The sequence below is a fragment of the Acartia tonsa genome, chromosome 9 (assembly GCF_053477335.1).
Source record: "Acartia tonsa isolate MP-2025a chromosome 9, ASM5347733v1, whole genome shotgun sequence".
Classification (NCBI taxonomy): domain Eukaryota; kingdom Metazoa; phylum Arthropoda; class Copepoda; order Calanoida; family Acartiidae; genus Acartia; species Acartia tonsa.
In genome coordinates, this window is record NC_137268.1 from 40,581,130 (window position 1) to 40,608,966 (window position 27,837).

The following is a 27,837-nucleotide window of genomic DNA, read 5'->3' on the forward strand; positions in this document are numbered from 1 at the left end:
TAGATCACTATGAAGACGGGATCATTGTTTATGACAAAATCATGGATGGATTGAATGTAGAAATGCTATCAAAACTGAAAATAGACAATCTAACAGTTGAAAAAGGCCTTCTCTCATTATTTGACGGCCTTGGGTCGTTAGTGAATGTTATGATACGTATGTTAAAAGAATACGGCGGTGGAATAGAAGCTTGCCATTTATTTTATAATCAAAGTTTGGAAACTATTATTCCGCGAGAAAAATTGTTAAGATTCAAAGGTGAAAAAAATGCACAGGATAATGAGTTAAATGAACAAATTGACGAAGAAGCAAATGATATTCAAGATAATGAAATAAGTGAAAATGTTGATGAGGGAGATGATTTCAATTTAGGTAAAGCCATAATTTATGAGGGCTTGGCAGCCGACGTATATTTGTTAGCCGCGGGGAAAACCACGCTATATAACGCTGACGGCGGCTGTCAAGCAAAGCTATTTATATATCTTTGTATAAAAAAAGTATTAATCTTTTATATTTTCGAGTTGTAATATGAAGTAGTATGATGTCGAAGTTGATAGAAGAGTGTCTTTTTGTCCAGATGACAGACATTTGTCGTACTCATTGAATTTTTCTTGTGAAAGGGCTTGGGGTGGTTTTAGGCTTTTTTTACCTCTCCAGCCTTGCCCTCTTCTAGAGTCTAGGGGCCAAGCAATAAGTTTTGAAGTAAAAAATATTGAAAGATTTTTTTATTTAGAGGATGATCCTATGGTTGAATTTGACAGTTTGGATAATGATGATCTTATGTCAGATTGTTCATCTACTGTTGATATCAAAGATAATATTATTGAAGAATATAACAATGCCCATAATGTCAATGACACAGCAATTGTTCAAAATTCGCTAGAGCTCAATAATACGGCCAGTAACAAGACTAATGAAAATGGTTTTGATATTCAGAATAAAAACAACACAACTAATGTTTCAAACACTTCAGAAGATCTGCCAAAAGATGCCAAAGAAACAGAAAGTGAAAAAATAAATGAGACACCTTCTACAATTGACGGTAATATTTTGTTTATCATAAAAATCAGGGTAACAGGGATGGATCAATTAATGATAAATTAATTTTCCTGTCCCTAAAAGTATATTTTTTGGTGTTCATTTCATTCATTTGTAGCCAGTTATTATTGAGATAAAGAAATGGTTGCTGTATAATTTATTACCACTATCTTCTCCCTCTTATTTATTAATACAGATATTTGCATGAGAAATAGGAATTTTCTATGGATACTTAGTTTAACTTGACTATAATCTGCTCTACATATTTTATACTTATTACTAAACTATGAACAAAAAAAATAGGCAAATCTGAATTTTCAGTATAGCAGCTTTATTATTCATTTGAGATGAGTTTACTGTAAATATAAAATGTAGATGCATCTTTTGTTTACAAGTTTCAACTGTTAAATTTTTATAAATCAGCACCATTGAAGCACAAGATCTCAAAAGGGATTTATGCAATAAAGGGATTTATGCATTAAGGGGGGGGGGGGTTTAATGCAACCATCTCGTAATCAGTTTTTATAAATCAGCACCATTGAAGCACAAGATCTCAAAAACAGCATTAAGGGAAATTCTGGTGAACCAAAAAGATATGCAAATCCAAAACAAATCAATGGAAAAACGATTTTTTGGCACTTTTCTTCTCTTTTAAAGATTGATTCTGATAAATTAACAATTTTGTAAGGGATTTATGCATTAAATATTATGAAATATAGTATAAAGTAGAAATTAATGATTTTTCTAAATAAGAAATATTTGGAAAAAAAAAATTCGACCCCTATCACTTTAGAGGACAGCTGCTGACCCCTAGTCTTATGGATGTAGCTAAATACATGTTAAAGATAAAAATTATCCTTAAAAGTTTACAAAAATGTGTTTTGATGTGTTAAAAAAATCCATTTTAAAATCTTGATTTTGAGGATGGTGACCTTTATGATGCTCCTACTGGTGGTGATGGTAAGCCAAATGTTATCCAAGTACATGCCCATGTTGACAACATGTCTATTAACCTATGTACCATTTTTTGTAGTAATAGCAGCCTCCAATGGAGCCTTCCGACACAAAATATAACCCGCATCTAAAATCTACTTTATTTACCTTATGAATTGGAGTAATTAAAATTGCTTTTTTTTTCTTTTTCAATACTGCTTGGCTGGAGGCAGCTATGACTACAAAAATAGGACTATAGTTTGATATATAAGTTGTCCTCATGGGCATGCATTTGATAACATTTGGCTCACAATCACCAACAGTAGGAGCATTTTAAAGGCCATCATCCTCAAAATCAAGATTTGAAAATGGATTTTTTTAACACATCAAAAAATATTTTTGTAAACTTTTGAGGGTAATTTTTATCTTTAACATGTATTTAGCTACATCTATAAGACTAGGGGTCAGCAGCTGTCCTCTAAAGTAATAGGGGTCGAATTTTTTTTTTTTAAATATTTCTTATTAAGAAAAATCATTAATTTCTACTTTATACCTACTATATTTCATAATAAGGGGGGGGGGGGGGGGGGTTAATGCAACCATCTCGTAATCAGTGAGCAAATGGCACTTAGAATTCGAATTTCCATCTGAAATTTTACATGAGTAATCCTTGGTAGGTATATTTTCCCTAAATCAAACAAAAAGTTGGAAAAGTAACGGCTAACGGCTGGAGGCTTAGCTGTTTTTCCATTTTTTGGATATCTATAGTACAAATTAGTCACGAAACCTATCTCCACACAAAACTTGTTTTCATTCCAAAACTCTATTAAACGGTTCTAGACGGTAGCTGTTGGTACTAGAAGTTTCAAAAATGGTTATTGCTATCATTTAACATGAATTAAACCAAAAATATGTTTTAAAAAGTTGATTCCTACGTAATTGATGATGGATTTACTCTGAAAATAGGCAAAAAACGGCTAAACGGCTGAGCCGCCAGCCATTACTTTTCCAACTTTTTGTTCGATTTAGGGAAAATAGACCTATCAAGGATTACTCATGCAAAAGTTTAGATCGAAATTCGAATTCTAAGTGCCATTTGCTCACTGATTACGAGATGGTTGCATTAACCCCCCCCCCCCCCCCCCTTTAATGCATAAATCCCTTTTGAGATCTTGTGCTTCAATGGTGCTGATTTATAAAAATTTATCAGTTGAAACTTGTAAACAAAAGATGCATCTACATTTTATATTTACAGTAAACTCATCTCAAATGATAAATAAAGCTGCTATACTGAAAATTCTGATTTGCCTATTTTTTTGGTTCACAGTTTAATAATAATTTAATGCTATGTTTGTTATGAACTAGGAAATACTTAATTTAAAGAAAACTGTTATTTCAAAATTTAAGAAGTTTTTTTTCTTACCTATCATTCTTTGCTGACATTAGGCTGTTTATTGCACTAGTTCACAAAGTTCTATTATTATTTGTTTGCTTAACAACTTTGTGGACTTTTATTGAATTTTGATTGGTTGAATCATTAATTTGAGTGAACAAGCGTTTCAACCACTAATTGTAATCAACAGGAAGGGTAATTTTGTGTATCTGGTTGATATGCTCTTTGCCTAAATTTTTGACCGCATTGCTCTTATTTTCAAAATGAAGCTCTATTCTATCTCCTGATAACAAACTCTAATATTTATGCTTTTAGGTTCAAATGAGAAGTCACAAGATTCTGAAGGATGGCATGTTGTCAAACAGACTGACAAAATAAATTGTTCACATTGTAAAAAGACTTTCAAACAAGAGAAAAGATACTTGGAACACCATGACAAAGAACACAAAATGAAAGCATATATTTGTTACATATGTGATGTTCAAATCAGAGGAAAGAAAAAGTTTTTAGACCATAGGCAGAAAAGTCAGTGTCATCTATTTGTCTGCAATTCATGTGATTTTAAAACAAATAAGTTTTTGTTAATATCAAATCATGTCAAAAGAACAATTCATCTGGTTCGAAATCAACATAAAAATGATCAAGAATTAAACACTTCAAACCAAAGCCATGAAAAAGATACATCACTAGATCCAAATGATTCAACAATTCATCTGGTTCCAAATCAACATAAAGATGTTCAAGAATCTTCCACTTCCAACCAAGGCCATGAAAAGGATACATCAGTAGAACCAAATGATTCAAATGTTAAAGATTTACCTGAAAGTGTAGCTAGTGATATAAATGCAGTTGAAACATCTGATAAGAACCAGTTCAATATTGGAAAGGAAGACCCGAAAAATCTAGGGAGATCATCTAATAAGGATAATGAAAATCCTCTAAATACACCTAGTCCAAAAGAACCAGAGAATTTACCCCATAAAAATCAGGAAGGTGATACCACAGAAACAAAAACCAGTACCAAACCTAGTAAAAAATCTTCTAAATACAGCCAAAAAAATCTTCAATCCAAAAATCCCAATGAGGTGAGTGACAAAGAATGTGCTAATGACAAAAGTGATATTATTGATAACAATAAGAAATTAATTAGTGAAAAAGATATTCCAACAGGTGAATATCAAGGCAAAAATTATTCCATTCATGATTTCTGTGTTAACATTGAAAAAGTAAATATAAAATCTCTTTCAAGTAGTAAACTTTTGGAAAATAACACTACAAGTACACCTATAAAGAGTAAAAGATCTACAACAAAAAATAAAGTTCACATTGAAGATATTTCATATATACACGAAAGAGCTGAAGATGAAACAGTTAATAGTGAAAGCGTTGAAGCCAAAGAACCTTCAGTACAAGAAGCTAACCTCAAGGACGGATTTTTAAATAAATTCACTGATTTTATCAAGAATATCAACAATGATAGAAACATGGAAGACGAAAATTGTGTTGACAACAGTTTAGTTTCTGAAATTAATGATTCAACCTTGAATGAGTCAACAGAAAATCCAGGAAAGAAAAGAAAAAGAAGAAAATCTTTGGAAATGTTGCAAGTTTCAGCTACCAACATTTTATACAATAAGCGATTTAGAATTGAAAGAAAATCTATGGAAAGCAAGTCTTCACATGAAGATAATGGTTTTGATGATAGTGCAAGCATTGATAATGGTGGAGATTTGAATCAGTCTGATAATTCAGGTAAGATAAAGATTGATATTTTTGTCATTAGTGTTACACTATAAATCTTTAATAGTGATTCATTTGTTGGGATAATATTGCAAAACTTTTCACAAATAGTCCACAATATGATTTTTTATCCTAGCTGGTAATATAACCTTAACAACTACCAAAAAGGCATTTTGTGCATACTCAGATTTTATAATCCATAAACCTATTTTTCATAATTTAAATCTTAATATTCTTCATTCAGTTTAACTTTGTTTTAAGATTAAAGCCTATTTTGAACTCTTGGTTTTCGATCGGCATTATCATATTGCACTATAAAACAAACTAAAATTCATACAATTTGTTGTGTTAGCGGGAAAAGAGAATGTTCTTATTAGGCTATAGGATAAACAGGGATTGAAAATATAGGAAAATATAATTCTTAAAAATAATTGAAAAACTTTAAAACAGGAGTAGAACTCTAAATTTGGCATGGCAGTTTCTTTGATGGGGTATAACGAGAATTTGTGAAATAACGGCGGCCGAACCGCCGACAACCATCTAAATTTTGTTAGCTTTTTCTCGCCAAATTTCAATAATTAATTTTCACATAAACCTTTTTTGGGTAGAGTTGGTACATGTTTTTGATATTAATTTTAAAAAAGTGCCAAGAGCTAATTTTATTTAGCTAGAAAAATAAAAGAATTTGCTGGTTATACAGGTTTTGTCGCCGTTTTTTAACTTTTTTTATCTTATACCATATTAAAGCAACTGTCATGCCTGTTTTAAAGTCTGAGAACTCATCCCTCTACGAAAATACACGCAAAAATGACCCCCTTTTCAATTTCTGTTTTAAAAATGATTAAGAATACCTACCTACCATTGTTTTTTTCAGATACGGACAACAAAAAATCTGTGAGCGAGGATAAAGGATGGCATAAGATGGTTTACAGTCATAAGGTCAAATGTGTTATTTGCAAAAAAGTATTAAAAAATGAATCTGCACACACTAAACACCATAGAAACAAACACCAGGGAGAGCCTTATACTTGTCAATTATGTGATAAGTCATTTTCTGAAAGAGATGGGTATTACAGGCACAAAATACAAAGCCATAACAAACCTTTTGGTTGCAACACATGTGACTATACAGCTTCTAAAGTAATAATGATGAAAAATCATATTCAGAGAATTCACATTGATAAAGTCCAAAAATGGGCTAGAAATAAATCAAACTCTGTAATTGAAATTACTCCAATGGGCTCAAATGAGATTGAAAAAGTTAATGAAACCTCAATTTCAAATAACAAAGCAGATAGGGAAAGTGGAGATAATTCAGGACAACAAATTGAGACAAAAAATTTAGCAGAATCAATTAAAAAATCGCCCAAAAAGTTAATGGTTAATATCAAGCCTTTGAGACTATCTGAATTGGTTGATAAAGAAGATATCTCATTCTGTAATCTTAACAATACTGTTGCAGAAACTGAACAGGCTGACAATGAAAAAGAGTGCAATATCAAAGAAAACAACACTGTATCTAAAGAGACAGACACGAATGAAGACATTGATGAACATGAAAATAGAACTCAGAGTGATATTGAAGACGATAATTACTGTGATATGGACAATACTGATAATGGAGCTAATGATGATGGACTAGATGACAATACAAGCCCTCTTGATCCTTCAGGTAAGAATAGTGAAAAATAAAGTAGCACAGCACTTTTTAAAGAGGTTATGTCACCCTCTGTGTCCCTGGCAATATTTAACAGTCTCTCTCTGTCTTTCCAACTGTCTGTCTTGTTGTCAAACTGTCTATCAATCATCTATCTTATTAACAAATCACTATCTTTTATAATCAAACTCAGAGTTTAATATTTTATAAAATGTTTTTATTTCAGAAATGAAGGAGAAAATTTTGAATGAAAGACTTGGTTGGCATAAAGCAGTTTACAAAGAGAAGGTGAAATGTTTCCAGTGTAATGAGATGTTCAAGGATGAAACTGCTCACAATGTTCATCATGAAGAAAATCATCCAGGAGAACCATACTATTGTCAATTGTGTGATGCTGTCTTTAAAGACAGGAATTTTTATTACAGACATAAGTGGAATAAACACAATAAGCCCTATGCCTGCGACTCCTGCAATTTTACTACCTGCAAATTACCACAAATAACAATCCATGTATTTTCTAAGCACATGCGCAAAACTAAAAGATCTTCCAAATCCAAGTACAATTCTATAAATTCTGATAGTAAAAAGAGAGCTAGTAGAAGAAGGTATGATTCTAATAGCCTTAAACCATCAGAAGCCAACAAGAAAAGTAATGAAAATGGTGATCTAGTACCTCTAGACGTTGAAGTTACTAAAAGTATAGCTGATGATAGACTTAACTTAAGTGATGATGTAGAAAATGAAAAGATTGTAGATCAAAATCAAACAAGTAAAAAAACTGATTTAGCAACTTCTGAAAATATGGTAAATAGAAATCAAACAAAGGATGAAATAAAGAATGTAGATGATATGTCAACGGGTATAGAAAACGAAAACTCAGAGATGAAGAATGCTGATCAAACCAATCTTGATGCATCTATTGAAGATCTGGTTTCTAATGATAATGAACAACATTCAATGCAAGGTAAATGCTAATGTTTGTTCTTTACCTTATTATTTTGTATTGTTGATTATTTTTCTTAATTTAATTCAAATTTTCCTGTAGTTTCCTTATATCCTTGTCTGATCCCTCACATCATCAATTATTTTTGAAGCAAAGCTACTTTTAAACCTACTTTGTTCCTCTGACTATTAAGCATCTGATCTACAACTTTGTGCATTAGTCTGTCAATTTTTGGACTTCTACAATGGAATTTTAAGTTTATAAAAATTGTTTGCATTAAAGATGGATTGCTAAAAATTAGTGGAAAGATTAATTTGAACAAGGAGCATACCTATATTTTTTTGTCCGACCAGTAAGTTTACAATAAATAAATTTTTGAAAATAATTTCTATGGTGGAAGTGCAGTTTTCTCCTCTGTTATTGAGATAAAAAACTCATAGTTGGTGAACATGCTATAGATCTATAGTTTTCTACTAAAAAAATATTTTGTAGTTCTTTTTTATATTTGTGCTTTGCTATTTTAATTTCTCTCTCCCTTTATTTAGATTCTGAGACACAAGATACTGATAATAATCCTGTTTGGCATAAAGTAAAAGAAAAAATCAAAGTTGCATGTGTCTTTTGTGATGAGAGTTTTGATAGTGAACATCTTCATACTATTCATCATGAATCAGATCACCCTGGAAAACCGTATATTTGTCAGTTTTGCAATAAAAAACAAGTAAACAAAAAGCGATATATAATACATAAATGGCAACAGCACATTAAACCTTATGCATGTAACTTTTGTAATTATAGATCTTACAAAATATCTCAAGTTAAAAATCATGTTATTTCAAAGCATACTAGCAAATCAAAAATAACTAAAAACAATGCAAAATCTAAGAACTCCAATAAGTTAAAAGAAAATTCAAAGAAAACTGGCAAAGTGTATAATCTTGAGTTGAAAGAAATTAATGAAGTCTTTAAGGATGACAGTGAAAAAATTACAAAAAATGAGATTAAAGATTATGTAAATTCAGAAAATGAATTAGTTGTCACTACAAGAAATACTGATGAGACATTCAAGATAATAACTTCTGATTTTGAAGAAGAGCTTAATAAAAATCAAACGGATAACAGACAAGCAGTTTTAACTCATTCAATTTTTGATACAACTAGCAAAGAAGATGATGGAACAACAAATAGGAAGGAAGAAAACAAAGAGAAAATATCTGCAAGTTGTGAGGAAAATAATAAGGAGGATGTTAACACTACAGGGGAAGACAATTTTAATGCTTCTCTTGAAAACTTGGATTCATTTGGTGATGGCTTTGATGAATATGACCAGCATTCAGACGAAGGTGAATACTTTCAATTTAAAGAAGGGGGGGGGGGGGGGGAAATTGTTGTGTTTCGTCACATGAATATGAATATTATTTTTGGTGCTACTTCCTTAGGTAGTTTTATTGATAATTGGCTAAAATCTTTTTGGATGTCAGGGATGTATATTTTCTGATAATTTCCTACCTCATTAAGCAGAGAAATTGACTGACAGTTCTTAAGCTCTTATCAGGCAGAATCGTGACATATTCTATATTATTTGAGTAATAGTGGGTGTGAAAAAACTGTTCCAATCCTGAGCTTTAAGAATCCGACATTATTGGTAATTATCTGATTGTATGAGACTTTCATAAATAGAGAAAAATTATAGGGGGCGGTATGCTCAGGAACAATTTATGAGGGCTTGCTTTGCTTCTCATGGGTGTGCCTCTAGTCATCTAAAATCAGAAGATTTATATTGTACATATAGGTACAGTTTTTTTGAATTTGGCAAATCTGGATCTCTATCTGTCAAAGTGGTAGGATTTATGCATTTATGTTAAATCGTCCTGCCCTGTTAAATTTTGTTAAAATTTTGGCCCCCAGCCAAAATATGGTTGCTTTATGCAAAAAAATGACTTATACAAAATAATTTTTCTGTAAGGCAAAAATTGCAACCACACAAGCACTGCAAAGTTTTTATAATACGCAAAAATACCTGTTTTTAAAGCTTTTGTGTAATCTCAATTTTAAAGATTTTAAAAAAATTTGAATTCTAGTGTGTCGATATAAATCTGAAATTTACCAAAAAAAATGGGGGCAGCCTCAAATATAACATATGAAGGTGTAGCAAGTATTCTTCCAATGTCAAAATTGCATACTTATTAAATATATAATAGGGTTGGGCTGGATAATTTTTTGGCTGGATACCGGATATCCAGCTGATTTCAAATACTGGATGTCTGGTATCCGGCAAATTACCGGATATTTGCCCGATATCCGGCCCAACCCTATTATGTATGTATGCAATTTTGACAATTTTGACTTTAGAAGATTACTTGCTACAACTTCATCTATAATACAAAGTAGAACGATGTCTGTCCGTCTGTCTGGCCGTCTGTCCGTCTGTCTGGCCGTCTGTCCATCTGTCTGTCCGTCTGAAGCTTAAGATCTCAGTAACCACTGAACCGATTGGGCTCTACTCTTCAGGGAATATACCTACTGGTCCTGTGATGGTTTTAAGCTATTTTTTGGGGGGGTGGGACACCCCCAACCCCAAAAAATAAAAAATACCCTCCCCCCCAAAAAAATGTTTTTTTTACTTTTTCTTTTTAAATCTAAAATACGAAAAATTAGGTTGATCAAACCTCTTGGGGCAAAGGACCTAGAGGCTAGGGGCGAAGCCGCTAGTATATTATAATTGAGACTGCCCCCATTTTTTAGTAAATTTCAGGTTTATTTCTACAATTGAAATTTTGTAAAAATCTTAAAACTTGGGATCACTCAAAACCTTAAAAAACAGTTTTATTCAGATTTAAAAACTTTGTAGTGCTTGTATAGTCGCAATTTTTGCATTACAGAAAAAATATTTTGCATACCTAAGTCATTCTTTTTCATAAAATAACCATATTTGGCTGGTTAATATCAAGCCTTTGAGACTATCTGAATTGGTTGATAAAGGTCAAGATATCTCATTCTGTAATCTTAACAATACTGTTGCAGAAACTGAACAGGCTGACAATGAAAAAGAGTGCAATATCAAAGAAAACAACACTGTATCTCCAGAGACAGACATGAAAGAAAACATTGATGAACATGAAAATAAAACTCCGAGTGATATTGAAGATGATAATTACTGTGATATGGACAATACTGATAATGGAGCTAATGATGATGGACTAGATGACAATGCAAGCCCTCTTGATCCTTCAGGTAAGAACAGTGAAAAATAAAGTAGCACAGCACTTTTTAAAGAAGTTATGTCACCCTCTGTGTCCCTGGCAATATTTACAAATATTATCTTTATTATTGTCTCTCTCTGTCTTTCTATCTGTCTAACTGTCTATCAATCATTTATCTTATTAACAAATCACTTTCTATTATGATCAAACTCAGAGAAGGGGCGTCGTAGCTCAGTGGTAACGCACTGAGTTACGGTGATGAGAGTTCGAGTTCTAGTCCCCATGTGGAAACTCAAATTTCTCAGTTAAATACATTTACGCAACTTCCCCTGGTTGTGTAAGAAGGGGATTATTGAGTAAGTTTGGATACTTAATAGTCAAGTACATAATATCAGTACTACCCTTATCCCAAGCTCCTCTTAGGAGAGCGTCATTCATTACGGTGACTTAATTTGGGACACCTGCCATACTCGGCGAGGGTGAGGTAATAATGAGTAGCTCTCATGAGATAGCGGGTCAAGTCATAATGTGCTTGTACGTGGAGCTTGATAGCCCTAGTGGCTATACAAAAGTGTCTCAGCCTACTCCATGGCTACTTAGGTCCAAACCCTAAGAGACTATGGCTAATCAATCAATCAATCAATCAAACTCAGAGTTAAATATTTTATAAAATGTTTTTATTTCAGAAATGAAGGAGAAAATTTTGAATGAAAGACTTGGTTGGCATAAAGCAGTTTACAAAGAGAAGGTGAAATGTTTCCAGTGTGATGAGATGTTCAAGGATGAAACTGCTCACAATGTTCATCATGAAGAAAAGCATCCAGGAGAACCATACTATTGTCAATTGTGTGATGTTGTCTTTAAAGACAGGAATTTTTATTACAGACATAAGTGGAATAAACACAATAAGCCCTATGCCTGCGACTCCTGCAATTTTACTACCTGCAAATTACCACAAATAACAGTCCATGTATTTTCTAAGCATATGCGCAAAACTAAAAGATCTTCCAAATCCAAGTACAATTCTATAAATTCTGATAGTAAAAAGAGAGCTAGTAGAAGAAGTTTTGATTCTAATAGCCTTAAACCATCAGAAGCCAACAAGAAAGGTAATGAAAATGGTGATCTAGTACCTCTAGACGTTAAAGTTACTAAAAGTATATCTGATGATAGACTTAACTTAAGTGATGATGTAGAAAATGAAAAGATTGTAGATCAAAATCAAACAAGTAAAAAAACTGATTTAGCAACTTCTGAAAATATGGTAAATAGAAATCAAACAAAGGATGAATTAAAGAATGTAGATGATATGTCAAGGGGTATACAAAATGAAAACTCAGAGATGAAGAATGCTGATCAAACAAATCTTGATGCATCTATTGAAGATTTGGTTTCTAATGATAATGAACAACATTCAATGCAAGGTAAAGGTAAATTTTTGAAGCAAAGCTACTTTTAAACCTACTTTGTTCCACTGACTATTAAGCATCTGATCTATAACTTTGTGCATTAGTCTGTCAATTTTTGGACTTCTACAATGGAATTTTAGTTTTTAAAAATTGTTTGCATTAAAGATGGATTGCTAAAAAATATTGGAAAGATTCATTTGAACAACGAGCATGCCTATACCTACTTTTTTGTCCGACCAGTAAGTTCACAACAAACAGATTTTTGAAATCAATTTCTATGGTGGAAGTGCAGTATTCTCCTCTGTTATTGAGATTAAAAAAACTCATAGTTTGTGAACATTCTATAGATCCACAGTTTTCTACTAAAAAAAATATATTGTAGTTTTTTTTTATTTGTTTTTTGCTATTTTTGTGCGTTTTCATCTTTATTTTCTATTATATTTTAATTTCTCTCTCCCTTTATTTAGATTCTGAGAAACAAGATACTGATAATAATCCTGTTTGGCATAAAGTAAAAGAAAAAATCAAAGTTGCATGTGTCTTTTGTGATGAGAGTTTTAATAGTGAACATCTTCATACTATTCACCATGAATCAGATCACCCTGGAAAACCGTATATTTGTCAGTTTTGCAATAAAAAACAAATAAACAAAAAGCGATATATAATACATAAATGGCAACAGCACATTAAACCTTATGCATGTAACTTTTGTAATTATAGATCTTACAAAATATCTCAAGTTAAAAATCATGTTATTTCAAAGCATACTAGCAAATCAAAAATAACTAAAAACAATGCAAAATCTAAGAACTCCAATAAGTTAGAAGAAAATTTAAAGGAAACTGGCAAAGTGTATAATCTTGAGTTGAAAGAAATTAATGAAGGTAATGAAATAGTTGATCCAGAAGTCTTTAAGGGTGACAGTGAAAAAATTACAAAAAATGAGATTAAGGATTATGTAAATTCAGAAAATGAATTGATTGTCACTACAAGAAATACTGATGAGACATTTAAGTTAATAACTTCTGATTTTGAAGAAGAGCTTAATAAAAATCAAACGGATAACAGACAAGCAGTTTTAACTCATTCAATTTTTGATACAACTAGCAAAGAAGATGATGGAACAACAAATAGGAAGGAAGGAAACAAAGAGAAAATATCTGCAAGTTGTGAGGAAAATAATAAGGAGGATGTAAACACTACAGGGGAAGACAATTGTGATGCTTCTTTTGAAGACTTCGATTCATTTGGTGATGGCTTTGATGAATATGACCAGCATTCAGACGAAGGTGAATACTTTCAATTTAAAAGAGGGAGGGAAGGGGGGTGGGAGAGATTGTTGTGTTCCGTCACATGAATATGAATATTATTTTGGGTGCTACTTCCTTAGGTAGTTTTAGAGATAATTGGCTAAAATCTTTTTGGATGTGAGGGATGTATATTTTCTGATAATTTCTCACCTCATTTAGCAGAGAAATTGACTGACAGTTCTTAAGCTCTTATTAGACAGAATCGGGACATATTCTATATTATTTGAGTAATAGTGGGGGTAAAAAAACTGTTCCAATCCTGAGCTTTAAAAATCCGACATTATTGGTAATTATCTGAAAGTATGAGACTTTCAGTAATTGAGAAAAATTATAGGGGGGGGGGGGGGTATGCTTAGGAACAATTTATGAGGGCTTGCTTTGCTTCTCATGGGTGTGCCTCTAGTCATCTAAAATCAGAAGATTTATGATAATAATATTGTACATAGTTACAGTTTTTCTGAATTTGGCAAATCTGGATCTCTATCTGACAAAGTGGTAGGATGTATGCATGTATGTTAAATCGTCCTGCCCTGGTAAATTTTGTTAAAATTTTGCCCCCCATTTTTTAGTTAATTACAGGTTTATATCGACAATTGAAATTTTGTAAAAGTCTTAAAACTTGGGATCACCCAAAACCTTTAAAAACAGTTTTATTCAGATTTAAAAAAACTTTGTTGTGCTTGTAAAGTCGCAATTTTTGCATTACAGAAAAAATATTTTGCATAAGTCATTTTTTTTTCCAGGGCGGGACGATTTAATGTATGTCCATATGAACTATTTCATCAGATTTCATTTTTCTCCCTAAAAATATAAAAAAAATCCCAGATATTCTATTGTTCATAATTTTTTCATGAGAACTATTCATATTTAAAAGATTTTTCTTATTATTCTTCAAAAATGTAAAGAAGTGTTTTAAAGTATTTATTTATAATATATGTTTTATTGAAATTTAGACAATGGGATGACAATTTCTGATGAAAATCCTGGTTGGCACAAAGCTGTTTACAATGATAAAGTGAAATGTGTCAAGTGTGATGAAATTTTAGATGATGAACAAGAATTCAGAGAACATCATGAATCCAAACATCCAGGAGAACCAATCATTTGTCAATTATGTAATGCTGAGCTTAAGGACAGAGCTGCATATACCAAACATAAATGGACAAATCATAATAGACCTTATGCTTGTGACTATTGTAAGTTCACATCCTGCAAAATTCCTTTGGTAAAAAAACATATTCTCGCTAAGCATACACGAAAAGCCAAAAAGTCTTCCAAACAAAAAGCAAGAGCTGAAGATAAAAGCAACAAGTTTGCTGAAATTATTGACAAATCTATATTAAAAGAAGAGAAAGATAATGAAATAGATATTAACAAAAGTAAAGAAAATAAAAATAAACATTGTCCCAACAATAAAGAAACTCTTAACACCAATACTACTGAAAACAATTTAAGTAATCAAGAAAAAGATTGTGATGGGCAAACAGTTGATGCTGCTGCTTCTGATGATATTAATCACCATAGCGGTAAATACAGTGATGGTAACATTGATGAAAGAACAAATATTGTAAAGTCTGAAAATAAACCAAACTTAAGACCTAAATCTAGGAAGAGTATAATTGAAGACAATTCTGACAGTGAAGATGGACAGAATGATTCTAAAAGGGACAATGATCAACATTCAGACTATGAAGGTATTTTTTGTTTTAGAATAAGTTATGTTACTTTATTCATCCCTGCATCAAATAATATCTTACTTTCCAAAAGGCTTAGGTATAATTTTTGTCTTTTTCATCATATTTTTATGATTTCTTGTCACTTGTCTTCATAAAGTTTTTCAGTTCAACTTTTCTGAATTTGGCAAATCTTAGGTGATTTTAATAGCATTGCTATATTTTTTTGGCTTAAGAATTAAAATGATTTTCATTTGTTCTATGCAGTAATTTGGTCTCTATCTTACAAAGTGGTTGGATGTATGCTTGTACTTTTGTGTATTTTTGCCATAATTTCATTAGAGTTTAATTTTTCCCCTGAAAGTATCAGAAAAATTGTCAGATGTTCTACTGTTCATTATTATTCCATGAAAGTATCATTTATTTATTGTATGTTTTCCTAAAATTTAGACAATGTGATGAAAGTTTCGGATGAAAATCCTGGTTGGCACAAAGCTGTTTACAATGATAAAGTGAAATGTGTCAAGTGTGATGAAATTTTAGATGATGAACAAGAATTCAGAGATCATCATGAATCCAAACATCCAGGAGAACCATTCATTTGTCAATTATGTAATGCTGAGCTAAAGGACAGAGCTGCATACACCAAACATAAATGGACAAATCATAACAGACCTTATGCTTGTGACTATTGTAAGTTCACATCCTGCAAAATTCCTTTGGTAAAAAAACATGTAATCTTTAAGCATACAGGAAACGATAAAACATCTTTCAAACAAAAGGCAAGAGCTAAAGATAAAAGCAACAAGTTTGCTAAAATTAATGATAGTTGTGTGCTAAAAGAAGAGAAAGACAATGAAAGGAATGTTGCTGAAGTTTTGCATGTTGAAAAAGTGAAAGTAAGTGAAGCTGAGGACATAAAAAAGTCAAGCACTAAAACTAAATCTCTAAACAATGCACCTAATGCTGATACCAATGAAGAAAATATAGACGATTCTTTGTTAAATTCTGAGGTGGGAGATGGTGATGATGATGCTTCATTTGATGATATTGCTCATCATGAGGCTGGATTTAGTGAAGATGAAAGTACAACAAATGAAAAGTCAGAAACTAAATTGAACTTGAGACCTAAATCTAGTAAGAGTTTGATTGAATACAATTCTGATAATGATCGTGACCAAAAAGATGCTCGAAGTGACAATGTTAAACATTCAGAAATTAGAGGTAAACTTTGTTTTTTCCCACTAGATCAAAATTTGTGCAAGTTGTAAACAAGAAAATTCACTAAAATCATTATAGAATTTTAAATTTATTAAATGAAATTCTAAATATACTGATAGATAATAAGTTTACAACTTTTTTGAAGCTGTACAGAATACCCAATCTATTGCAGAAAAAGCAGAATTTTGAAATGCACCCAGCTTAGTTTTTAATTTTAGTTTATTTAAATATTTCAAAAGATTTTGCCTTACCCTGTACATAAGATTTAGATATCCATGTTTTTTAGTCTTACATATTTTTCGCAAAGTAGACTTCATTTATTTTTAAAAAGAATTTTAATGAATTTTATATTTTATTTGTCAAACATTTTAATTACTTCAATTTTTAGGCTCCAAGAAAAAGGAAAAAGATTTTGGAGAAATTCTAGGTTGGCACAAAGCAAAGTATAAAGACAAAGTGCAGTGTGTTCAATGTGAAGAGAATTTTCGCAATGAATCCTTACACAACAAACACCATGAAGATAAACATCGAGGAGAACCTTACATTTGTCAAGTATGTAAAGTAGAATTTAAGGACAACAGTGTTTATAGAAAACATAAATGGACAAATCATAACAAACCTTATGCTTGTGATTACTGTAAGTTTACCTCCACCAAAACTAAACTTATGAGAAATCATGTTTTGAAAAAACATAATGAAAAATTGAAAGTAAAAGAACAAGTTAACAAACAACATGCTTACAAGAAAATTACTGGAAAAAGTAATATCATAGAATCAGATAAAGAGAAAGAAAATGATGATCTAGAAGTTTTAAACGTTGTTACAAAAAGTGGAGACAAAAATATTGTTGAATCAACAGCACCCCCTCAAAATGAAACAGACAATCTAGAAAATCCAGTAAAATGTAAACTTTGCATTCATAGATTTGCCAATAACCATCAGCTAGTTCAGCACATGAAACAAAACCATATCCAGGCCCTGATACACGAACACATTGAGAATACAAAACTGGATGGGCCACGCCTTCAAGAAGAAGGCGCTGCAAATGTAGATCAAACTGAAGTTAAAGAGGAGAGTGCTGAACAAGAACATGAGAATGAGAATGATGATGATTTTTGGGACAATGATGTTGATGATTCTGACAACGACCCTGATTTTATTCCCGACAAAGACGAGTTGAACTCCACTACTAATGAATTAGACTCTTCTTTTAAAACAATAGTATCAAAATATCCGAAGGGGTCTATGAAATGCGCCAAATGTAATTTAGTATTAAGAAATAAAAAAACTCTGTATGTTCATCAGATAAAAGAGCATGGTTACATGGCGTTCAAGTGTCCCATATCTACATGTGATGGTCAGTTTACTTCAGAACTAAGGCTAAAGCAGCACATAGGTACGTTATTTATTTATTTAAAATGAAGCTTTTCTATGATTAGGGTCGGTCCGTCCAAAAACTATTGTTGCTACTTTAGGCATGTTATTATATGATATGAGAAACTGCCATAGAGGGAATAAGTATTATCTACTCTCTTAATATTGTTTTCATTATAGGCTAGAGGCAAATACAAAAATAATGAAACTTAGATTTAATAAATTCTTTTTAACAGGTAAGCACGAGAAGGAATCATTTCAATGCAACAAATGCAAGAAAATATTCCTCGGGAAAAGGCTTCTGAGAATGCACATTTGTAACATTGATGAACCTGCGGCTGTAGAAATAGTTTATAAGAAAACAAATCACGCTGAAAAGATGGAACAACTTCTTGCAGCCCATAAACCATCTGTTTCTGGAACACTCAGTAAGTCAGCTGATTTGAATGAAACAGGAATTGAAAATGCTTGTTGTGATTTGTTACAAAGTAATAGTGAAAATGGCGCAAATGCTGGAGGTTGTTTGTTGCATTCTTCGGCGGACAAAGCCACTGAAATTACAAATGCAAGTATTGATGACAATGTAATTGAAGAAAAATTAGAGAAAACAGGTATTTTTTCTAATTTGCCTATTAAGAATAGGTTTTTATAATATATCTATAATACAAAGTAGAATGATGTCCGTCCCTTAAGATCTCGGTAACCACTGAACCAATTGGATTCTACTCTTCAGGGAATATACCTAATGGTCCTGTGGTGGGTTTAGGCTATTTTCTTGGCGGGTGGGACACCCACAACCCCCCCCCCCAAAAAAAAAAAAAATAAAATCTCCCCACCATTTTTTTGGGCAGTTATTTTAAAATAAATGGTAGTACCAGAAATACTTATGTTTTTTTTTTTAAATTACCTATTGGGGAAAAAGCCCCTAGAGGCTAGGAGTGAAGCCGCTAGTTACCTCTGGGATGGGTGGGTTGGGGAGGGGGGGGGGGGTACTAACATTGTTGGTGTTAAATGTAAAAAATAACCTGATTTGTAAAAACTAAGGGCTTTAAACTAAGCGCCAAAATATCATTTGATACAGTAAATTAACGTGGTCTAGACTCAATTATAAACATTAGAATTAACTGTTTCAACGCTCCAATGCAATGATTGAAAAAGCACTGTTTAATTCTAATCAGATTTGCCTCATCCTAACTACATCAAAATTCTGATTGTCCAAAATTAAACCTTAATATTATTTTGTTGTAGAATTTGATGATGAAAAAGGTTGGCACAGAGTTACTCATGCCAAATCCACCAAATGTTCTCACTGCCAAGAGGAATTCACAAATAAACGGAAGTTTGACGAACACCATGCAGAGAAACACCCTGGTCAACCCTGGATTTGTCAAATTTGCAATAAAGAGATACAAGATAAAAAGACTTATTACAGACATCTCTATACAAGTCATGGTAAACCTTTTGCTTGCAACAAATGTTATTATAAAACGGATCAAACATCAAAAATGAAAGATCATGTTAGATTAAATCATGAAATGTATAATGGTTATTCCATAATAAAGCTGAAAGAAAAGAATAAATGTCATCATTGCAATGAAAATGAAATTGCATTTGAAAATGAAATACAATATTTCGAGCATTATGCCCAAGCACATCCAGACCAGCTTTATATCTGTTGTGAAAACTCATTCTCATACAAAGACTATTATAAAAATCACAGGAGAAAATTTCACTCTAAGAATTTTGTGTGCGATGCTTGCAAATATACAACTCCTTTACAGGAAACAATTGAACAGCATGTTAGAGAAAACCATCCAGAAAACGAAAAAAATACATATGTACAGGGCTTTCACAAGGTTCGAGGTATTGGCGGAGTGAAATGTGGTTATTGCAATGAAATATTTAACTCAGAGTACAAAGCCAAATTGCACCATAGATCTAAACACAACGGCCTGCCAAATAAATGTTCAATATGCGAGAAAACCTTCGAAAAAAGAAAGAGTTTGATGAATCATATTTATACTGCCCATAAGAGGCCATTTGCTTGTAATATTTGTGACTATAGAGCATATAAAACGGTTAATATATTAAAGCATGTTGATAAACATAGGAGAGAAGGAGATAGCATCAAAGGCGAGAAATCTAATTTCTTTTAAGATACCCAAATAATACCTACCATATATTTCCTAGTTTTAAGAAGGTTTTATCAATGTAATCCCTTTAATTTACTAGTGGAGAACCCAGTATTACCCAGAGGGATATAAAGGGATAAGACATTGGCCGATAGATTGATGTACATCCCCAATGATGATACATAAAATTACCCCTTCTATAGATTAAAGTTATTGGTTGAAACGTTTGAACACTCAATTAACCATTGACCAACCAATCAAAATTTACTAAAGTCTCCAAAGTGGTTCTTCTTAGTGGCATAGCCAACGAATAAGAAAACGGGATAAGTGTAATAAACAGCCCATATCTCTGAATATGACTCCATGCTTTTCTTTATTTTAATGTTTTAAAATAACCTGTCCTTTCTTTAATAGCCAAACCCTTGCCTACTCTAAACTATTAATGGAGCGCAGCATCTCTATAAGTTTGTCTTCCCTCACTGACTGACTGACTATGTAATTATGATTTCTTGTGTTGTACAGAGAAGTGCGAGTGGTGTGAAAAGTTGTATGACAAGGGACCAGAATTTCCAACACATCTTTGTGATGAGATTAAAAAACAAACTTTTAAATGTGACAGGTAATTAAATTTTTTTTAGTTGCTCTGCTACTTTATAATAAAGTTACTTACATTCTTTCCAATGGTGAGTACATTTTTTTTGCAATGATGATCTATAATGGGTCCTAATTGTCTTATGATTATTACTATCATTAAACATGTAATTAGATGTTCTAATTTTTTTGGTCTTGCTGTAATACTACTAAAAAAATATTTTCTTTTAACATGAATATGAAGATCAATAGAAAATATACTTTTAAACACTTTTTTGACAATTAGTACCTAGACTTTTGAGCCCTATTTAAAACTCTCAAATCTAACATTATTGCTTGGTATGTCGAATGTCTACCTATTCTTTTTCTTATTTTACTTTTTTAGGGAGAAATGCGGGAAAATATTTTTAACAGCCGTGGAGCTTGAGTCTCACACAGAAACGCATGCAGGAGAAACTTACAATATGTGTGAGCAATGTGGAGAAAGCTTTGAAGATGTTCTTGTCTTTAAATCACACAAAGGTAAGTTTTTGGAAGTATGACTACCTATGATTGTAAGGTTGACTCAAACTTTGTGCATTTTTATCATCTTTTTTAATTCAGCAACCCTAGAAATCATTTTCCTTGAGTAAAGCAATAAATAACCTTGTGATTGCACGACCTTTTTCAGCTAGTCCTTTTGCAAATTTTTAGTGTTTTCCATTTATTTATGTTTATTTAGTGGCTGTGCCACTAGAGGCATATTGGGGCACTTGGGGTAGAGGTAGTGGGAAAGCGACCACTGCCCATTGATTTTCAATTTTAGTTTTAAAAAGAAAAGGTAAAATCGGGGGAGGGGGGGGGGGCATTTTCTAGGGGTTATTTTACTTGAGAGGGTGGTTGCATCCTGCTCTAAAATAGTTATAAACCTTACCTAGACTATGAGATACATTGTAAAGGAGAACCATATCGGTTCAGCGGGATCCTTCGGTAGACAGGAAGACATACATCATGTTACTTTTGTAAAAGGATGGATATTATCATCTTATATTTTTTTCTTTGTTTCTAACTTTTTGGGAAAAAATATTAATGTCAAGCGGACTAATAGTTTTTGTTAAAATGTTCCAGACCGTACTTTTACGCACCTAGCTATGAAACCTGTCTATCTATGTAATCAGCAATAATCTAGGATTCGAACCGTTGTCCACACATTTTCTATTATGAAAAACAAAACAAAAATTCCAATCCTCGATTAAGAAAACAAAACAACAATATAAAAATCTGCAATAAATAAAATACAATTCAAACATAAAATTATATTTTCTGGAATAGTCCCTTTCCTGGCAACGCCCCTTAAAGGGCGGTTCGTCGTATTTTTAAAATGGCTTTTAATAGGTTATTTTAGGTTAGGTTACATTGGGTTAGGTGATTGCCCTACAGGGTCAGGCAATTGGCCCTGCAGGGGCTAGAAATAGGAGAAAAAATACTTTGAAAACAACGAAGAATCGCCCCTTAAGGAGCGTTGCCACGAAAGGGACTATACCCAAACCCATATTTTTTTAATATCAATAATCAGAATCATACGAGAAATAGATACATATTTAATAATGGATAAACTATAAAACTTGAAGACATGTGGCTTTTCATTGTAGGGCTGGTTTAGGGTCATCTATGAATAGGACACTTAACATGTAATGTTAACAGTTTTATAATACAATATTTATTTTAGCTACTGCCCACCAAGAAACTACGACGAAACCCCAAAAGCGACAGCCTCCTAAAAAGACATACCAATGCGAAAGTTGTGATATGGCTTTCTCGAAACTTCATACGTTGAAAGTTCACAGGCTGGATCATTATGGAGTAACTCCATATTCCTGTGATAAATGTGAGATGAAGTTTAGTACAAAATCTAAATTGTTTGTACACAAAGCAGGTAAGACTTTATTTTTTGATGAAACTGTCTTATTAATGTTTTATTATATAGGTAATTTTAAAAATTTTATTCTATTATTTAAAGTAGTAAGGATTTTGTCTGAAGCTTTAGAAAAACTACTGAACTGATTGAGTTCTATTTAGATAAGCTTAACCTAGGCCCTGGGATGGTTTTAGGCTAATAGATTAAAGGCTTAAGATGGCTCTAGACTATTTTTCTTAAACCTTCTTGGTTATCCTTTTAAAGAGAAAGCCCTCATAGACTAGGGGCGTCGCCGTTAGTTTAAATATAGTTAGGTACTACTTAATTTAACGAAACAAGGATAGACGAGTTGCTTGAATATAATCTGGGTTATACTCATTTTAGTTGTATAATTTTCACATTTTTCACCAATGAAAACTTTTTGTTTTCAATGAATTCTCGTCATTTGAATGGCCCTTGGGTCCTCTAAAACAGTGGTCTGCAAAAAGTTTGCGTGTAATACTAGGTATTTTAAATTTTCATTGGATTTTTCATCTTGTAAGTTTCAAAAAATTATTTCTTTACGATCTATGGAGTTTGTATGTCTGTTTATAAAAGGACATTTATTTTTTTTCATTTAAAATATACAATACACGGTGTTTCAAAATAAACTGCGTTTTCCGGTTTTGAGAAACAACCAGAAGGAATATGAAAAAAAGGATTATAGGTCCATATTCTATGTAAAATTGTACATCGGATTTACTAAAGGTGTTTTTTGATATCTCTAAAAAAGCTGCTGTACTGATTGGTACATGTAGGGGAAAAATGCTTGATGTTGAATATGAGATATCAATTAGATTGAAATAACTTGTATATACTGCAACATATTGTCTCAAAAGTACAATATCAAAGTAGTAAAAGGTTGAATCAATGTCCCCCTATGAAATTTTTTACATATTTTCTTTTTTGGCTCCATGCAAAGACCTTTTTAGGTTCTTCAGAATTTAGTTTTTTTATTTCTCTATGGCAAAGTCATTTTTAGAAATATCTCTATTAATACTGTGTGCATTGACAAATAAAACAAGTCACTTTTTATTTCTTTTCAATATCTTTAGAAATAAGCAAGTTATCATGGTTTGAAATTGTTGGTAAAAAGTGCATTTTCTTTAATTACTCATGTTTTATAAGATAATCTCTTATAATCTGTCAATCAAAATTAAGAGATTAAGAGATTTAAGGGGGAGGGGCGAGGAATGAATATAAAGAATTTTAATACTAAGAACTAAAATCCAAGCAAAAAGAATATTGATTTTTTGTTTTAAAAAAGGCATTTTATATTAAGTTTAAATGTAATTATTAGACAATTTTGATGTTTATGTTATAATTTTGTTTTCAAGTAAAAAAAAAATTTAATTCAACGTTATAGCATAAAAGTCTTTAAGAATACAATAACACACACACCTTTTGAATTCTTTTTGCGCTGTTGTTTTAAAAGATTAAAAAAACACCTGTAACAAATTCGATGCATATTTTTACAGAGAATATGGACATATAATTATTTTTTTTGTACTCCTAATGATTGTTTCCCAAATCTGGAAAACGCAGTTTTCTCTGAAACACCCTGTACATAAGTCTTCAAGAAAATTAATGTTGTACCTAAAAGACTTAAAATTAACGTAGGTGTCCACAAAATTGAGGCATTCAAATGTTTTGAGTGCAACGCCGGCTTTTTGAAGAAAATTGATCGTGAAACCCACTTCAAAACTGTCCACGGATACAAGTGCAAGGAGTGTCCCGAAGAGTTCAAAAGCATGAATGATCTGAGAGTCCATGTGAAATCCGCCCACCGGTATGGATCATTTAAATGTGAAGAATGTGGGAAAGTGTTCAGTGATAGGAGAAAGATTAATGACCATAAAAGACTTCATACAGGCAGGATTAAAGGATTAATCGTAGGTTGTAAAAGTAAACAATATTGTAACACTAATAAGCCAAAATTATTATGATAATAACGTCTGAATATTAAATTATTATACTGTAAAATTAAGAAAATAGTAAATTAAATGTAGTGAATTAAAACAGAAAGCTATTTAAATAATAAAGTAAAAAGTAAAAAAATCAAGAATATAGATGTTCCTCTTTGATGTATTGTATAAGAAACGTTGGATGATAATTTTCCTGTACATTTGATATCCCTTTATAAGTCATTCCTTTCATAACATAAATTAGATATTTTGAAATATTCCGTTGAGGCTTTATAACGGCCACTTAGCGGAAGCAGAATTTTCTATGTTTTCAGCGGCTAGGTCAGGTTTCTCATTTTTTATCATTATGTTTATGAATATTCCTTTATCCCTGATTAACTACCTAGGCAAAATGAATAATATTTGTGACATCTGTGGGTATTGTTGCTATTATAAAAAATCTATGAGAGAACATATGCTCAACCACACTGGAGAACGACCTCACAAGGTAAATGCAAGCATAGTATCATCCAGTTGGATGCTTTCAGGTTGACCGATTTTTCTCGTATCGATGTCACTTTCGCCCTTCTGTTAGGAGGTCACGGGTGAGAGATAGACCATAAGTTCTTGAGAGTTTCCTCTTTGTTATGCCAATGGCTGTCTATAAATACCGTAACATCCAAGATTGGTCTACTGTAGCTCTCCTTGGTAAAGTCAAAACTTGGATTTAGCGTTCGGTCACCTATAAAGCCTCAAACTGTACTTATGTTCAGGGAGTAAGGGAGGGGACAATGGGCAATTAATTCAATATAAGAGTTATCAAAGAAAGGGCATGAAATCCAGTTTAATCCAATAAATTTGTAGGAAATTATAAAGGGATTGTTAATTGAATAATAGATTTCCATAGCGTCATGTAAAGTGAAATCACAACTTGTTTTTGATGAAATATATTGGGGTTTTTTAATGTGATTTTTATATTAAAAGATTATTGGACCCGACCAGCTGCTAGCAAGAATATGACTGCCCCTTTTTATTCTGTTTATTTCCCTTGCCACTTGCCCCCACCTCCCTTCTCCTTTCTCCCCGTCTGCTACATTCCAAACTAACACAACGAGTGTTTATTTCCCTTTCCCCCACTTCCCTTATCCCTTCTCCCCGTCTGCAATATTCAAAACATACATAACGAGTAGCGGCATTCTATGCGCAAGTCCCCAAACTCAGTCAGAAACTGCTAAATTCTTGCACATTCCCTTTAAGCCAGTCCCCAAAGTCTGAGACTCCTAAAAATTGAATATTCGATCCATTGTCCCCTCCCTTACTCCCTGACTTATGTTAGTATAGTGTAGTTATGGGATGAGCATCACTTTATCATATCCTATTTAACCTTAATCATTAGCAAACTCAGGGGTGAGTACTATGCTGGTGCCCTTTAAGCATCAAATAGAATCTTGTTGAAAAAGCTCAGGGGTTATTTTAAATAATCACTGCTTTTCTGATGTTTTATGTAATTGTACAGCTAGCGGCTACGCTTCTAGAGGTTTTTTTTGGGTGGGGGGGATTTTTTTTTTTCTAGGGGCGATTTCTCTTGGGAGTGTGGTGGTACCCTCCCTAGAAATAGTTATAAACCTTCCCAGAAACTATGAGATGCTACCGTACCCTGTAAAGTAAAACCTTATCGGTTCAGCAAGTAGCAAGATCCTTCGATACAAGCAAACAGGCAAACAAACAAAGAGACAGACAGACAGACAGACAGACAGACAGACAGACAGACAGACAGACAGACAGACAGACAGACAGACAGACAGACAGACAAACATACAGACAAACATACAGACAAACATACAGACAGACAAACAGACAGACAGACAAGCAGACAGACATACAGACAGACAAACAGACAGACGGACAAACACACAGACAAACAGACAGACGGACAAACACACAGACAAACACACAGACAAACACACAGACAAACACACAGACAAACAGACATACAAACAGACATACAATCAGACAGACAATCAGACAGACAAACAGACAGACAAACAGGCAGAGAAACAGCCAGCCAAACAGACAGACAGACAGGCAGATAAACAGACAGACAAACAAACAGTTAAACAAACAGACAGATAAACAGACAGACAGACAAACAGTTAAACAAACAGACAGACAAACAGACATCCTGTTTATTATAAGGATTTTTTTTCCAGTGCGATATATGTGGGGCAACTTTTAGAGTGGCTGATCTTTTGAAGAGACACAAACACCGTCATACTGGAGTGAAACCATTCAAATGTGACATCTGTGACAAGACTTTTGCATTCAAGGAAAGAAATTTATTGAGCACAATTATTAGGGGGAAGGGCAAATTTTGCTGTTTATTACACTAGTCCCCAAGGTTTTCTTATTCGTTGGCTTAACAACTTTGGGGACTTTGTTGAATTTTGATTGGTTGGTTTAATAAGGTAAGTCACGTGTCCAGACGTTTCAACCAATAATTGTTATCTACAAAAGGGGTAATTTTGTGTATTATCATTGGGGATGTAGTACATCAATTTATCGGCCATTGTCTTGTACTCTTAGATCCCTGTAAAACATTTAGACATTCATATTGATATACTTTTCTTTCGGTATAGTTCCTTTCGTGGCAACATCTCTTTATGGGCGTTTCTTCGTATTTTCACAGTAGTTTTTCTCCTATATCTAGCAGGCTTTAACCCTGCAGGGCAATCATCAACCTAATACAAAATAAACCTAACCTAAAATAAACTATCAAAAGCCATTGTGAAAATATGACAAAACACCCCTTAAGAGGCATTGTCATGAAAGGGACTATACACTTTTCTTGTTGTGTACAATAAGTTTATTTAACATATTTTCCAAAATATTATTAAAAGTCAAAGTAATATTTTTTTTACATTGAATTTAACTTTTTACTGTATTTGCATTAGGTATTACATATAACAAAAGAACAAAGAATAAAAGCTGTTATTTTGAGTTTATTAAATTCTTTTGTTCCACAGTTTGGTCTGGAGGATCATATCCGCACCCACACGGGTGAGAAGCCATACAGCTGTAAATTCTGTTCTAAAGCCTTCACCACTGCAAATGACAGAAATAAACATCAGAAAAGATGCCACCCCTCGTCGGATGTTATCAAGACGGAAGGTCGACCTTCTGCTAGGCCTAAGAGATCCCAAAGAAGTTTTGATGTTAAAGTTGATAATGATCAAATTGCAAGATTGTTGAATTATAATGAAGAATCTGATTAAAAATCTGTCAATTAATGATTTTTAATCCCCTATACAAATAACTTTCACAGAAATCCTTAGTTAGGATTGTGAAAAATAACTCGATTTCATATATTTGTATTCAAAAAA

The 27,837-nt window shown here is 32.5% G+C and overlaps 1 protein-coding gene across 1 annotated transcript; it reads left to right on the plus strand.

Moving 5' to 3' along the window:
* On the plus strand, positions 1 to 27,729 carry LOC145328933 (uncharacterized). Its single transcript, XM_080172892.1, has 21 exons — positions 1 to 372; positions 734 to 1,042; positions 3,680 to 5,116; positions 5,979 to 6,776; positions 6,988 to 7,725; positions 8,250 to 9,047; positions 10,729 to 10,938; positions 11,594 to 12,331; positions 12,784 to 13,605; positions 14,580 to 15,320; positions 15,750 to 16,523; positions 16,909 to 17,916; positions 18,131 to 18,505; positions 19,143 to 20,027; positions 20,549 to 20,645; positions 21,003 to 21,139; positions 22,326 to 22,532; positions 24,174 to 24,425; positions 24,865 to 24,965; positions 26,668 to 26,782; positions 27,479 to 27,729. Exons 1-21 carry the CDS (start codon positions 42 to 44, stop codon positions 27,727 to 27,729), a joined length of 11,124 nt encoding a protein of 3,707 aa, XP_080029018.1. The 5' UTR covers positions 1 to 41.
* Positions 27,730 to 27,837: the final 108 nt, after the last annotated feature.

Bases quoted from the DNA above. Each gene is read 5' to 3' on its own strand.
- LOC145328933 (XM_080172892.1), top strand. From the start codon at position 42: ATGGATGGATTGAATGTAGAAATGCTATCAAAACTGAAAATAGACAAT. The intron at 1,043-3,679 runs GTAATATTTTGT...TTATGCTTTTAG, and splicing joins GACACCTTCTACAATTGACG to GTTCAAATGAGAAGTCACAA. The intron at 20,646-21,002 runs GTAATTAAATTT...TTACTTTTTTAG, and splicing joins CAAACTTTTAAATGTGACAG to GGAGAAATGCGGGAAAATAT.